The sequence below is a fragment of the Rhea americana genome, unplaced genomic scaffold, assembly GCF_003343005.1.
Source record: "Rhea americana isolate MKP2758 unplaced genomic scaffold, rheAme1 scaffold_2, whole genome shotgun sequence".
Lineage (NCBI taxonomy): Eukaryota > Metazoa > Chordata > Aves > Rheiformes > Rheidae > Rhea > Rhea americana.
The window spans coordinates 14622578-14637107 of NW_028186149.1; the positions used below are offsets into that span (position 1 = coordinate 14622578).

The window sequence follows — 14530 nt, forward strand, 5'->3', positions numbered from 1 at the left end:
GGTTGGATTGACTTTCCTGAATGAGTTAAATTTTGCTCTACACAGCCCTGAGGGGAAGATCATGTGCAATTTTTACATTGTACAGTATTGTGAATTATTTCAGGAGACATAGATGATTATGACACAATGGCACAAACCTGCATGTATGAACATCGACCTTCAAAAACCCTTTCTCCAATATATGAGATGGATGTTGGAGAAGCAATTGAGCAGAGGATGGATTCGGGAACAGCAGTTCTAGATGTGGATTTTGAAGATCAGCAATTTGCAGAACAGGATTGGACTCTTCTCAGGCAATTATTATCTGAGCAAGACTCAAATATAGGTTTCAAAAACTCTGTTCCTGAAGACCTTAACTTAGCACAATGTCTTATCAATCAGACACTGTTTCTGGCACGAGATGGTTCTAATCCTCAGGGTTCATCACAAGTTGACACTTTCAGTAGGTGGACTGAAATAATGTCTCCACTTGAAGATTCTTCAGCAAGCATTACAGTGGCAAGCTTTTCATCTGAAGACTGTTCTTCCCCACAAGGGGAATGGACAATTCTTGAACTGGAAACCCATCATTAAGATGATCAAATGTTTGCAACTGGACTCCAACCCATTCCCCAAATCTATTTTTGATGCGTTGTTTCCATACAATAATGAAATACTGCATCAGTCAAGAACAAGAAATTCTTGAAACTGAGGCAATCTTTCTGATATAAGGAGGTAAATATGTTAATTTATAACCTAGATTTAATCACAAGTACAATAATTTTTCAAAGCTTAAATGTGTGTCTTTTTCTAAATCAACTTTGAGCATGTATTTTCTAGACTTGTTAGAAAAAACAGATGACATGAAAGAAAAACCCAGGTTTCTCCTTTCCCTTTTATACGCCTTTCTGCGATTTAATTTTCTCATTGAGCAAAAATTTAAAGATGACTGCACAACTAGTAGAGCTATTCTCCCTTTTTTCTCTGTGTGGTGATTTGATTTTACAACAATAAAGACTTAGAACAGTTGTGTCAAAAGGTGATGTGTGCCAATGCTGCTTTAAATAATAGAAAAGTATACTTGTTTACAGAAAATGTTTAAATATGAATCTGCTTTAGGCTTTATTAATATGAGCAGCTTGTTTCATCTGTCTCTTCCAGATTTGATTTTTGTATTTTTGTTTTTTGTTTAGAAGTTTCCAATAAATTTTTTAATTTGTCTTTTGTTCAAATCTAAGATTTCAGAAGGTCTGTGCTCTAGGAAGGGCACAGTTTCTTTCTTGGAAATGCACATGTTTAAATGATATTTTTAATGACTTAGTGCATGTATTCAGAGGAGTTGGCAGGATGCTGATCCTGTTCTTAAAACAATGTGTCCAGTATCTCTAAAGGTATATTTCATTCTAAAGTGCTGATAGGAAAAATCTGGTCACTGTTACAGCAAAAGTCTGACTGGTATGAGAAGTCCCTCTGGGCTTCAATTCACTACACTTGTGCTCTTTTGAGACTTAGGCATGGCTAAATTCTCAAGGATTTAGGTTTGTTTATTCTCACAGATGCTTCAATTTTGTAAGGGTAACAGGATTTTTCTATCTTTCCAGCTTCATTGGTAACCTTTATACGGAGACTAAATGTCAACATAACCATTTTTCTGACTAAGGAGAGTAAAATAGAAATTACTTCTTCACACTGCTCATTCTGCTGTTTCTGGCTATTAAGTTGGGTGTGCTCAGGACTGTGACATGACAGGAGGAGGAGGGAAGTTAGAAAATATTTGTAATTCTTACCAAGTCAAAACTATTCCTGAAACATCAGGGTTGTTTTTTTCCCCACAAAGGTTAGGCCCTCTAAGGAACATGCATTATGGAAATAGTAAATCTTCTTTCATGCAACCACAGAGGAAGTGTTCTGCCTCCTCTTAGTCATTAACAGGAGCAGCACCTTCAGAAGTGGGTGACATATGGCAGCAAAAAGTTACAGACTTTTTTTGTTAAAASTATCTATTTAAGATAAGTGCCCAACTTAAGCTGGCCATAACAACAGATACTATCATCAGTTTTGCAAGCTTTTGCACAGTTTTGACAGAGCCCTTAATTTTGTTAGAAACTTCATTTAATTTTGTTCATAGTCAGAAGTTCTCAGCTGTACTGAAATATGAAATTGCCCTGGCGTACAACTAATGAATTTATCACTCATCTTATTTTTGGACTTGACGTAAGAATCTCATGCAAAACATTTACTGAAGAAAGCCACATCGTTTATCACATACAGAAGTAAAAATGATACTTTATTTCCTCCAAATTAATGGAGGAGACATGAAGACAGAAAAAAAAAATGAAGGGCTTCCTTCCTCTTTATGTTCAGGAAGAGGAAGGAGTCAGAACCCATGGAAGAGGGATACTCAAGTCTCAGAAGAAAGCCCTTTCCCCTACTCCTTCAGCTTTTAGCAGCATAAGCAGTCTGTGATATTATAATTCAAAATATTTAAAATGTAATATGCTATATTTATACCAGTCTTCATACAGGGGGAGTTAGATGTACCTTTAGAAGTGTAGATTCATCAAAATACTTTTATTTTCAAGTTTAGAAGGTACACAGACAGTGGATAATCTTTTGGATAAATGAAAGATCTCCAGTATTGGTAATAGCTAAAGACAATACTCTAGAGCGGTTCTTAAAGAAGGCACAGGAAATAGGCTTATTTCCTCAATTCCAGTGTAGAAGACTAAAGTAAAAGATGTTTAAAATCAAGTTTAATGAACTCCAACATCCTGGCTGATAATATTGAGATGGTAGATATTCATACTTAAACAAAATTAAATAGAAGAAGAAAATAAAAGATCAGTAAGTGATAAAACGAAAAAAAGATTTTTTCTTTGTTTTATGCATACTTTTGAGTTCTATTTGAATTTACAAGTAACACTGAAAAGTGGCACATGGTGCTCCATGTTTATGTCAGAACAAATACAATCAGCTATAGGATTTTAGTTGTTTTTAATTTACTGATTGTAATATGAAAACTAAACCAGATTCTCACCTCAACTCCCCGTTGATGTTGTTGTATTTCCTTTAATAGCTTTCCACTAGAGCAAATGATTAGGATTTGGTGTATTGTTCAGTTGATGCCTATGAAATAACAGAATACAGCTTCCCATAGCCACACAGTCTCTGCAGAAGTAGCAGACATAGAGAACACTATTGTTTTAATTTGCATTACTTGAGTGCCTGTGAGCCTTAGGCAGACCAGCATCCCACAGGCTAGACACTGTACAAACACAGAAAAAAAAACAAAGACTTCCCACAGAGTGGTTACAATCCAAGTTAAGACAAAAGATTAAAAAAAAAAAGATGGAAAAGCAAAATGAGAGAATCAGTATTTGTCTAGCTAATAAGCAATGTTTTCAGCACATCATCAGTTTAAATAGTGTCACTTTCTCCATATGCTTTATGGCAAGGAAAAGTCAGAGGGTGAGATTTGAAGACTGGATAATGAGGGAGCTTGTAAAGATCTGTATTCTTGACCAGCTCTGTGTGCCATCTTAACTCTGCCCATTTTACTTTGTTTAGTAGTCTTCAGACTACTTCAGAAGGACATACAAGCTCTAAGCAGGTGTGGGTGACTATCTGTTAAATAATACTGATCATCTGAGGTCTCTGGAGTCCTGGTTATGTCTCCTAACAGTGATTTTTGTGAACGTTTATTAGCCTTTTCTCCAAAATATGAGAGAATGGGCAAAGGTCTCTGAAAAGTTAATATGCAAACAACTAAAGATGGTAGTATGGGAAGTAAGTGAACAGTGAGTAAGAGGTCTTGAATGATCTTTAAGTAAAGACAAGGTGCGTACTCCTAATGAAACAGCAAAGGGGAACTGGTGAGGAGATGACATGGTTAAAATAATGTTTAAGAAGGCAGCAGTATTTTGAAAAAGAGCAGTAACATTGCTTTTGTCAAAGCCTTGATTCTGAGAATAGAATGTTGCAGTCAACAGGCGATACTGACAGTGTAAGAGATTCAGCTATGTGAATGGATGAAAGTCTGCATCTTACAAGAGATAAGGAAAGAACCACAACAATTTAGAGGACAGAACTCAAACCTGAGTTGAAGACAATGATCCTGCTTTTGCCTAAATTGAAAGACATGTTACTAAAGTGAAGAATAAGGAAAGATGTTTTAAATGTACTGACTTAAAGACAGGCTGGACCTCCACAAACTGATGTTCATAGACAAAATATTTTTTTTTGCTTGAAAAAGAGGTGTCTGGTCTGGATTAGCGAAGCAGCTGTCCAGATTTTTCAAATAAAGACAGTAGCTAAAATTGTATTGGTGGAATAAATTCCCAATAGATGTATTACAGAGAGAAAAAAAGAAAGGAATTGAGGCCAGAATACTTAGACCTCTATAGAAAACTTAGGAAATTGGAGGTTCTTACAAAGCATCAGCTAAAATACAATGAGGGGAGCTAAGGAAATAAGCAAAGATGGTAAAGGGAATCAAATGAGGATGGCAGGATTAAAAAAAAATGCACTATTGGTTTGTCAAAGATGGCCCACAAGGCCAGATGAGGATAAAGTACCATTTTTTGAAGCAAGTTAAGGAAACGTTCTTAGAGACTGTGATCAGAGTGAGATTCTGGCTTCCTTGTAATGAAAGGAAAGTAGATACCAATTTGAAAGAGTAGATGAAAGGGAAGAAACTGAGCTTAAAGATGAAAGWGATGATAGATAGGCAACAGTTAGAAAAGCATATTGGTTAAGTATATTTTGTCTTGTTTTTTTAAAGGCATGAGATAGATAGACTGTATTTATATACCATGTAGCAAAAGAAATGAGGAGAGTAAGACCTGAAGTGAAGGTCAGGAGAGAGGAGTAAGTATGCATGAATGAGATCAGCATGCACTCTGATAGTGGTACTGCAAGAGAGTATAAAGAGATAAATATCTGCTTTTGTGGAAGGGTAGTGGGAAGGACACTCCATACATTTATCCTTTTTCTCTCAGAAAGATTTKCTCTAGAATCGGAAAAATCAAAGAATCACAGAAAAAATTAGGCTGGAAGGGACCTCTGCAAGCATCTAGTCCAAACTCCTGCTGAAAACAGGGCTAACTTCAATGTTAGGTCAGTTGCTAGGGCCTTGTCAGGGCCTGTAGCACATGGAATGGTAATACAGTCAGTAGACAGGAATATCATGTGCACAGGAAATAAGTATTCGAGATTAAAAAAAAAATCTCATTATAATAAAATAACTTTGGATGTTGTTGGGAAAGATAACATTAATCACGAAGTACAAAAAATACGGCTTACTTGCAATATTTCCAAATTCTGGATGATATGTGACTTGCCTGTACATAATCTTGGTGTAACATTATACATTTTAAGTTTTTAAGCTGTTTCAAAATTACCTTGAATTTTTGAGTTTGTATATCTCATTATTATTTTGGAGGAACTAGAGAGCAAGAGAACTTCCCATGTTTCTCATACAAAGACAGTCTACAGGATCAGTTCCCCTAACATTGTTTATCTTAATTTCTTTCAGAGAATATATACGCAAAAGTAATGYTCCTGTTCTAAGAACAGATTGCCAAGAGACTATTTAAAGACTTTGAATATATGTTACTGACATCTGGAAGACAATTACTAGCATGTTTATTCTACTTTATTCCAGAAAATCTAAACCTTTGCATGAGGAATTAAGAACTGCTGTTATGTTTTTCATCTGTTGCTCAGAACCAGAACACTTAAGAATGAGTAATTTTGCTTCCACTAATGTCAAAGTAAAACTCCTGTTGACCTCAGCTGAAGCAGGTTCAGGGCCTACCTATATGAAATGCATGCAATTGAAATGCTGTTTTTCCAATATGTGTGTTTCACAGTTCTCTCAGTTTTACTCTACTAGCATGTAATATTGTACAATTATAGATGTGAGAAATTACAGCTAGAAAGACTTCAATTTAAGAGTCATAASTGTGTGCATTCTGTTAATATTTCATGATGGGGGGTGATTAACAGCTGTACAATGACAGATGACATTATTATTTCCCGGACCCAGCAGGAACTGAGGACAAAAGACAGAATCAGAGGCAGAAACTCTGTTAAAGTAGATATTTCATGGAAAAGGGCTTTTAAATTTGAAATACTGTATACTTAGCTTTTTATTTCTTGCAGAAAATCCATATTTTTTTCAGGTATATTTCTTGAACACAAGCTATGGGTGCTATTTTTGACAAATAAGCATCAGTATGTTCCATTCTGGAAGAATTTCGGATAAAATCCATTCTTTGACTAATTTAAAACTAAGCTTCCTGTCAGCAACTACAACATGTATTYGAGGGAACTAAACCTGCAGCAGTGAAGAATTATTTATTTTAAATGCGGATATCGACTGGGGAAAAAAAAATGGTTTCCGTAACAACTTTTTTCTGCCTTTGATAACTAATAAGTGAAGAACCACAGAGTGCATGTGTGTGCACACATGCACAAATATGTTTATTTTTTTGTGTTTGGCCATCCTTTTATACTTTGCTTTACAGTCTACACAATATAGTCAATTAAGCAACAGTTCTGCAAACCTGTAAGCATGTGAGTGAATCTGCTTAAACATTTGCAAGTTGGCTTTCAGGTTAACAATCACTTCTCAGAAAGGGTAATGGAACTGGCATTGGGGGCAGGCATTGTGCATACTTGTGTTTTTATATAGTACTCAACTTAATGAGGTTCTAATCTTGATGTACCATCTGGATGCAGTTAGAGTATGAAATGATTAATAATGGAATTCCATTAAGTTGCTACCCTGCTCACCTTGATTTATTACTGATCTTCCCCGCTCAGAAGATAGTTCCATTAGTGAAATCAAAGCCCTGAGAATGTAACTTTTTGCATTATGTACAGCAAAAGACTTTTTGCTATTACACTGTTAAATATGAATATTGATGTACAGGTCTTGAATAACTGAAGCCTCAACTTTTTAGGAGAATGGAGGAAAGGAGGACTATACGTCAAAACTAGACACAGTTAACTAGGACATTAGTAATCAAAATACTTTTCATATTTTAAAAGAGACTGAAGTGGAATGGAGTGCATGCACTGTCTAGTGAATGTGAACAGAGGCTCGCACATATAAATTCTGAACTGGATGGTTGGTACTCACCTCCCAGTCAGCTGCATGGGTGCAGCTGTGGGAGACTGAGCCCAATGACACAGGTAGTCTGTCAGGTTTTACATACAGGCATACCAGTAAAAGCAAGTGGCTTTACAAAAAGTACTGAACTTCCTCAGCTCCCAGTGAAGTTTAACATTTGTTAAAATCAGCATATTTTTTATACAAGTGTCTGAGCAGAAGGAATGGTACCAGAAATAAAATTTTGGCTCATGAGCTTAGTAAGGCTCTACCAAAACACTTAAATTTTACAGGATCCTCATTTACACAGTCCTTATTTAGTCCTCTTTGTGGTTCTATTCTGATCAGACAAATATGTGATTTTCTTAAACTTGTGTTTATTAAGTCATTTTAATTCTTCACTTCCTTATTATAATCCTCCTTGTGTGTGGCATGGCATTCTGCCTCTCAGTAGAATTATATCAATGTGCTTAAACTCAGTATAACCAGGACAAACCATATATACATGCCAGATACTGTGTAGGTAGTGTAAAATCTTTTTGTGTTACTTTCATAGAATCAAGTAATTTTCATGGCTATGAACCGGATAACTACATATATGTCAAACCTCCTACCACACAAAAGTAGCCACTTTTATTTTTGTGATAGAGCAGAAAACTTAAATCCCTATTTTCTGGATTACTGTGCTCTAGTAATTGAGATTAATCCTGTGTGTGTGTGTGTGTGTGTGTGTGTGTGTRTGTATACATATCTACATGCATGTACACACACACATACACACACAAATATATATATATAGTAGAGTGCATTCTGAAAAAAGGCTGAGTCTCTACTGATAGTCCATGGCTTTTTGATCCTATAATAGCTTGACTATTCAATCATTTCAGGGAGAAGGGTTAAGCTTTCAAACTGAATGCTTACATTTTTTCCACTTACTTGCTTTTTCAAACATTTGTCATTAGGATCAYAGCTAGGACCTAAGCAACCGTATTTCCAAAGGATTTCTCACAAACCCACTTTCTGTTTCCAGAATCACTGTACGGTTTCATACTCCTACAAGCTTTCTTCCCCATGCTACATATTGAAGATTCTTAGTGGCTTTGTGTATGACAGATGGAAATAAATCCTATGTGTAACTTAATGCTGAGTCATTGTACTTCATTGAATGTACAGACTGCAACCACTGTTTCTAATTTGTGCTTATTAATGGCAAAAAAATGTTACTTTCCAGTTGTTCAGTGGAGCTTCAGATCTTTTTTTSTCTTGCACACTCTTTCTTGGGTTATGTCATGGGAGAACAAGGCATAGGTGCTGTGTCTGAGGTTGAATAATCAGTCCTCATATAAAAAAAAAATCTAGAAAAGGAAGATGAGTGGCTCTGTGATTGCCCTACGAAACTGGGTATTAAAAAATTGTGCCAATTCAGTACAAAAGGCTGCAGGACAGCACAAAGAAACACTACTTTTGAGAGATCTTGCCTTGTCATAAATCAGCTATTCATCCAAACGCTTAAACCATTATTTTCGTCATACGGGAGTTTTAATGCCAGGATCTTCCTATAACAGCCTAAATAGGAGCATCCCCTCTGCTCCCAGGCATTACTCGATACGCTGCTGGATATAGTACTATTCATTCTCCCTCTTGCAGCTTCTCCTGTATGTGAAATGCACCCTGTAGGTATATYGAAAATGAATGTGGTTTAAGACGAAGTTAAGACTAGCAAAATGTCAGAAATCTTCGGAGTAGAGATGAATGTAAGCAGTAAAATAAGTCTAACTTCTATTCCATAAAAAAGAATTATAAACATMGCTTGACTTACAAGTCAGCTTTGATTGACCTTTATCTCAAAATCACTGCAAATGAGATAGATAGGTTCTAGAAGGTTTATGCAGGTTATGCTCTGTGCATCTCCCTGAAGGATAAAAAGTTGGATTAATAGCTGTAAATTGTGATAGACTTCTGCCTCTGCTGCATAATGAAACCCTAAAGTTGCGGGGTCAGATGTAGTCTCAAGACTCCAGGAGTGATAAGAGTATTCAGCATGGAAGAAGAACAGTAACTCCTAGACTTGATGTGAGAGAATTTCCTGACTGAGCACAGATACGGTAGTGAAGCAGAATCTAGCTCATAGTATCAGGTAGCAGAGGATCCCTCAAAATCACTCTTTGAAAGTGCGACTACAGGGGGAAGAATGTCCCAAAGGATATGCAGTCCAGAAAATTCTATTGTCTTTGAGTCCAAGTTCTATTTAAATAGCCTTCTACTTAGATAGGAGCCTAATTTATATTTCCTCATTATGCAAATATGTCTCATTCCAAAAATAAAACCTAGTCAGTCAATATATTTAAAAACACTATTTGTGTTTCTCATGTATGTATGGTTTTAATAAAGATGTAATGATGAGCATCTCTGAGGAGCAAGAGGCTTAATATAATGATTTTGTCAGTCATTCACTTTTCAGTATGTTGAATGAAGACTGAGCTTAGCGCTTCTCAAGACAATACATATTTTTATATGCAAGCAGTGTGTCTACAAGCAAGATTCTTGTAGATATCATAAACTGCACTGCTTGTACCAAATATATTGCATGTTCTGAGGAGAGCCTTGATATTACTAGCAAGCTTCAATCTCCTTAGAAAGCTTCCTGAATATGGATTAAACGTGATGTACAATTTTAGGCACTCACATCAGTGAAAACTCTGCATTTTTAATTGCCCACTTAGCCTCTAAACATTAAGAAATGTTATTTTAGTAATCCATTTCAGAGATGGAATCAGTAAGAAATAGTTATTCACTGCTCAAATGTGATAGCAGGATTTTTTCCATATGTATTTTTGCTTTTTTGCTTGTTTTTGTATAGTTAGTGTACTAATCTTCATGCTAATAGTGTGCATCCTAATAATAAAAGGATAAAATTTCTCACTACAATCAATTTTTCCAACATGCAAACTTCACCCAAAATGTGATACCTTAATTTAAATTCAGTGAAGGTAAAGTTCATACCAAACATTAGTTTTTACTCCTTTGGCTCAAGTGAAAACATGATCTGCATAAAAAAGTTTAGATAACAAGTAGAAGAATGCAGGCACATTCTCAGTTAACTTTTTAATAAAAGTACTAGTTTTGGAATTGGGAAGGGAAAGAAATTACTATGTTAGTACTGCTCAGATGACAGAGTACACCTATCTTAAGAACAGAAAAAACGAGCTTTCATCACCTTTTACCTCTAAGCAAATAAATTAAAGCATGTTGCTCTAGGTTTGTTCCAAATCTTTACCCTAATTTGATTTTTGTTTTTCAAAAAGTTATGTTTTATTATTTTAAAACATAAGCACATCAGTTTATGTTTTTGTATTGATCATCTATTAATGCAAAACTGAGTAAAATGTGTAAGGAAGGAAATGGAAGATATTCTTACGAATCATGAAAGAATGAATATGGGGCTGTGATACAGATCCTCCCCTAAGGAAGACAGTTGAAAACATTCCCACCACAGCTTTACTAATTATCACTTCAGTAAAATCTTTTTTGAGTTATTTTCCTTTTGTGGCACACACATCARCAACAAACTTGGCACTACAGCATATACAAGAGAAAGTGCACCGTATCTGCCTTTTTAGATCATTACCAGCTAGAAAAGCCATGGAGTTCTGAGAAAGTGAAACATGCGGTAAAAGTGGAGCTCAAATTGGGCTACTGAAGTAAAGCTAGGGCTGCTGCTAGGATTCTCCCCTTAGCCATCATTAGCCTGGCATCTCAGCACCCCTACTGAGTAAAACTCAGTCCAGGTGAAGGATTAAGGTTACGGTTAGGGTTCCAGCTCCAAGAAAGGGCCAATTAGGACATACAGCAAGAGTAGGCTCAATAGGAGCTGGCAAAGTTTCTGAGGGCTGCTGGTTGATTTCTCCCATTACTACACATTCAGCTGAGTTTCTGGTCTAGAGGCTCAGTATAAGCTTAAAGTCAAGATTAGTGCTGGGCTTCACAAACATGAAGACTAAAACACACAATAAAGCGGGGGTTAGAAGTTGTAAAAGCGAGGGCTACTACCAGAACTCTCTTGCAAGCAGTCCATAGGCTGCAGACTGAGTCGGTCCCATAAGACAAACCTCAGCCTAGTGTTTGGGTTCATGAAAAGAGAAAGCCAAGTCATACAGTAAGATTCTGCCTCAAATGGGATTGCAATATATATACTAGGACTGCTACTAGAATACACCCTTGAGCTGCTCCTAGCCTGGGGACTCAGCATCTCCCATTTCGTAAGAGTAGACAAGTATAAGGCAAGGGTGGTTCATACTGAGGGAAGTGAGGCCCATTCCCCTCAGAAATTTCTGTCTCATAGTCTTATTTTTATTTCAGCTGTGTCCAACATAATGGCAGCCAGAAATACATTTAGTTAAGTTTCCATAATAACATTCTGCCACCTGAACTTAAGATATATTAAGATATAGTAATATTTAATGTTATTAGTTAGTGATTAATATTGATCAATTAATAATTAATATCATTTGTATTTAATATGTAAGCAAGTTTAAATATAATAATTGGCATCAACAAAGTAAGAAAAGCAGCTTCTGTTAACTTGATGCTTCTCCTCATTATGTCCTCATTATTGAGTGCAAGTGATTTACTGCATTAATCCACAGTGACAGAAACTGAATACCAAATCCATAAAACTTTGGAATAAATAGTTGATCCATTGTGCTCTGATGCCTCTCAAGTGGATATTCTAAATCTGGGGCAAGAGAAGTTCCAACTTCATTTTACCTCCTATACAGTAAATGGCTACTGGGGAAAAAGACATCTTGCAGAAGCCTAAATCCACTGTTTCAATTTYTTAGTAACATTTTCACAATGTAAAATTTACTCTTGCTTTTATGTACCATATATTCYTATAATATTACACAGAAGGAAGGAAAATCTACTCACTTGTTAGATACGGCACTGTAAACTGTCATCTTACCCCATCCTGTTCCCTGCTATTCTTTTCTCCCCGTCTGAATTGATGTGATTTAGTTAATGCACGTACATATTAGACATATTGCAAAACATGAATTCAGAGACACTACAGCATAACAAATCAAGAACCATTACTTCCACAGACCAGTTCCTACTCTGTACCCTAGGAACACATCTAGTCCTGAAACACAAATTCATTCATAGTAGGCATGAATTCAAACTTCACATCAGCAGACTGTCCATCTGGATCATCAGTCCTCATTACAAAACTTACTTCCTTATAGTAGTATTTTAAAAGAATTCCTGATGTTCTCAACTCCCTGATTTTTGTGTGCAGTCAGGGCAGTRGAAAAAGGCTCGTTGCTCCACTGTGTTACAGGAAATAACCCCATAGTCCATTGGTCCCGTCACAGCCATCCAGAACACTGGAGCCCAGCTACCTCCTACATTTGTTGCTTTCCTTTAATTGGCTTTTACATTTATGCCTCACCGAAATAAAAAAAAATCATCATTAGAAATATTTGACTTACCATTGCAGTATGGCCTTTCCACACCCTTTCAATTAAGGTTAATTCAAGTTTTCTGGTGCATCTGACCAACAGAAGTAGGCAATCCAGTGTGCATCCATTTCTCCTGAAGCAAAAAAGTCATTTTTAAATCACTAAGGTATCTAATTCTCTCTTCTTGAGTACATTAGACCATTTGTTATTTTAATGTTTCTATATATAAACAAGTAGGCCATTTTATTTTTAAATCTTCTAATAAGCATTTGAGAAGGAAAAGCTTTCACTGTAATTTCAGAATTTTAGCAAAAATACTATTTTCATTATACAAGCAAGAGTCTAGATTCACATATTTGGGCTAAAGACACAAGCTGGAAATTAATGGTCTTTTTTTCTCCCTAATTTTAGTGAGTTTCTGCACAACAGCTCTGCTTTAAGCAGTGCTGTTTTCTCGCACATGATGAAAAAGGAAGTACCAACATTGTCAGTATTCCCCTTTCTCTAAAAGCAGTGCTATTTCTTGCTTCTAAATGTTGGTACTGTGTAAACTCTTATATTTATTCTATCACAGAAAATATTTGAAGTACTTTCTCAGAAATGGCTGCAGAAATAGCTGCCCATTTAAAAACAATCTGTGAAGACTTTCTCTACGCAAAAGAAAATTAATTATCATTATCACTTGTTCGGGCCGGGGTCCTCCCACAGTTTGGCTTTTTCCATCCTTTTTCTCACCTGAAAATGTCACGTAATCATACTCCCGCGCAGCGGGCTCTCAGGCAAACACTGGGTTTCTACAGCATTTTTACTGGGGCACTGATGTCAGCCAGGGCTTTCGACGCTATYGCGGCAGGAGGCATCGTCCTCCCACGCCACGCCGGGAGCCCGGCCCGCGACGCGCCCCGCACCAGCGCCGAGCCGCGAGGCCCCGAGGGAGACGGGGCGGCCCGGGCGCGGGAAGCCCCTGAGGGGGGGCGCGAGGCGGCCCCGGGCGCGGGAAGCCCCTGGAGGGGGGCGCGGGAAGCCCCGGGGCGGGCGGGGCGCGAGGCGGCCCCGGGCGCGGGAAGCCCCTGAGGGGAGCGCGCGAGGCGGCGGCGCAGCGCTGAGGGCGGCAGCGGCGGTGACGAGCAGCGGCCCGAGGGCGCGGGGGGCCGTCCCTGCCCGGCCGCCGCCGCGGCTTCCCCTCACGCGAGGCGCCCGCGGCCAGGGGTGACGTCTGAGTGCGTTTGACAAGGATGAGGCATTTCGGAGGAGGATAGACCCCGTTAAGCTTGGGGAACCTCAGGGTTGAAGGGTTTTACGCGAGCCAGATCTCCACCCCGCCGCCAGCCATTTCGTGGCGTTTTGCCCCAGGTGGGGCCGCGGCAGTGAGAGCTGCCTTCGCCGAAGAGCCTCTGTGCCCCCCGATGCACCAAATGAGCCTTACTGAAATAGAAAATAGCTGCCGAGATGGATATCGAGCAGTACTTTCAAAAGTAAAAATGCAAATAYACAGAAAAGAGCTACTGCTCCAGCGGAAAGCTTGGTGGCTGAGCAGGAGGCCCAGGGTAGCCTTCGCAGATGTATCTTACTGCAAAAGGTGTACCGTGGCTAACGTGCTGCTTGAGAGGGGACAGCAGTTCCTTAATCATTTAAACATTTTTCAAAATGTTTTCCTGAAGTCATTTATTCATTACACCACTCTTGCCCTGTTGGCTTGTAGAGGAAACCTCTTGGATGCGAATCCTTTACAGGCATTTAGATACCTAGTTGCCGTTTTATATATATTAGTTCAATGGTAGTAGGCACCTACACACGTTTTTGAGAACTGGGTAGTGTGCTGATTTTGATCAAATCTTCAATGGATCCTGTTGCCTTAAACATTTCATCAACTTTATTTGACAGCTAGTATTTGTCATCTTTCTTTTGCTCTTTTTCCTAAGTTTTTCAGAATGCAGCAGCAGAGATTTCTTTGCAGAGATATTAAATCCCTGTAAAA

General features: G+C 37.9%; 1 protein-coding gene across 1 annotated transcript in view; it reads left to right on the forward strand.

The window, feature by feature from the left end:
- The window catches only part of BTBD8 (BTB domain containing 8), a 37209-nt gene extending 35993 nt beyond the window's left edge, over positions 1-1216 (forward strand). The window contains exon 17 of the mRNA XM_085303557.1: positions 104-1216. Coding sequence (XP_085159683.1) covers positions 104-573 — 470 coding nt within the window. The 3' untranslated portion in view covers positions 574-1216. The remainder of the gene's footprint in view (positions 1-103) is intronic.
- The last annotated feature ends 13314 nt before the right edge of the window (positions 1217-14530 follow it).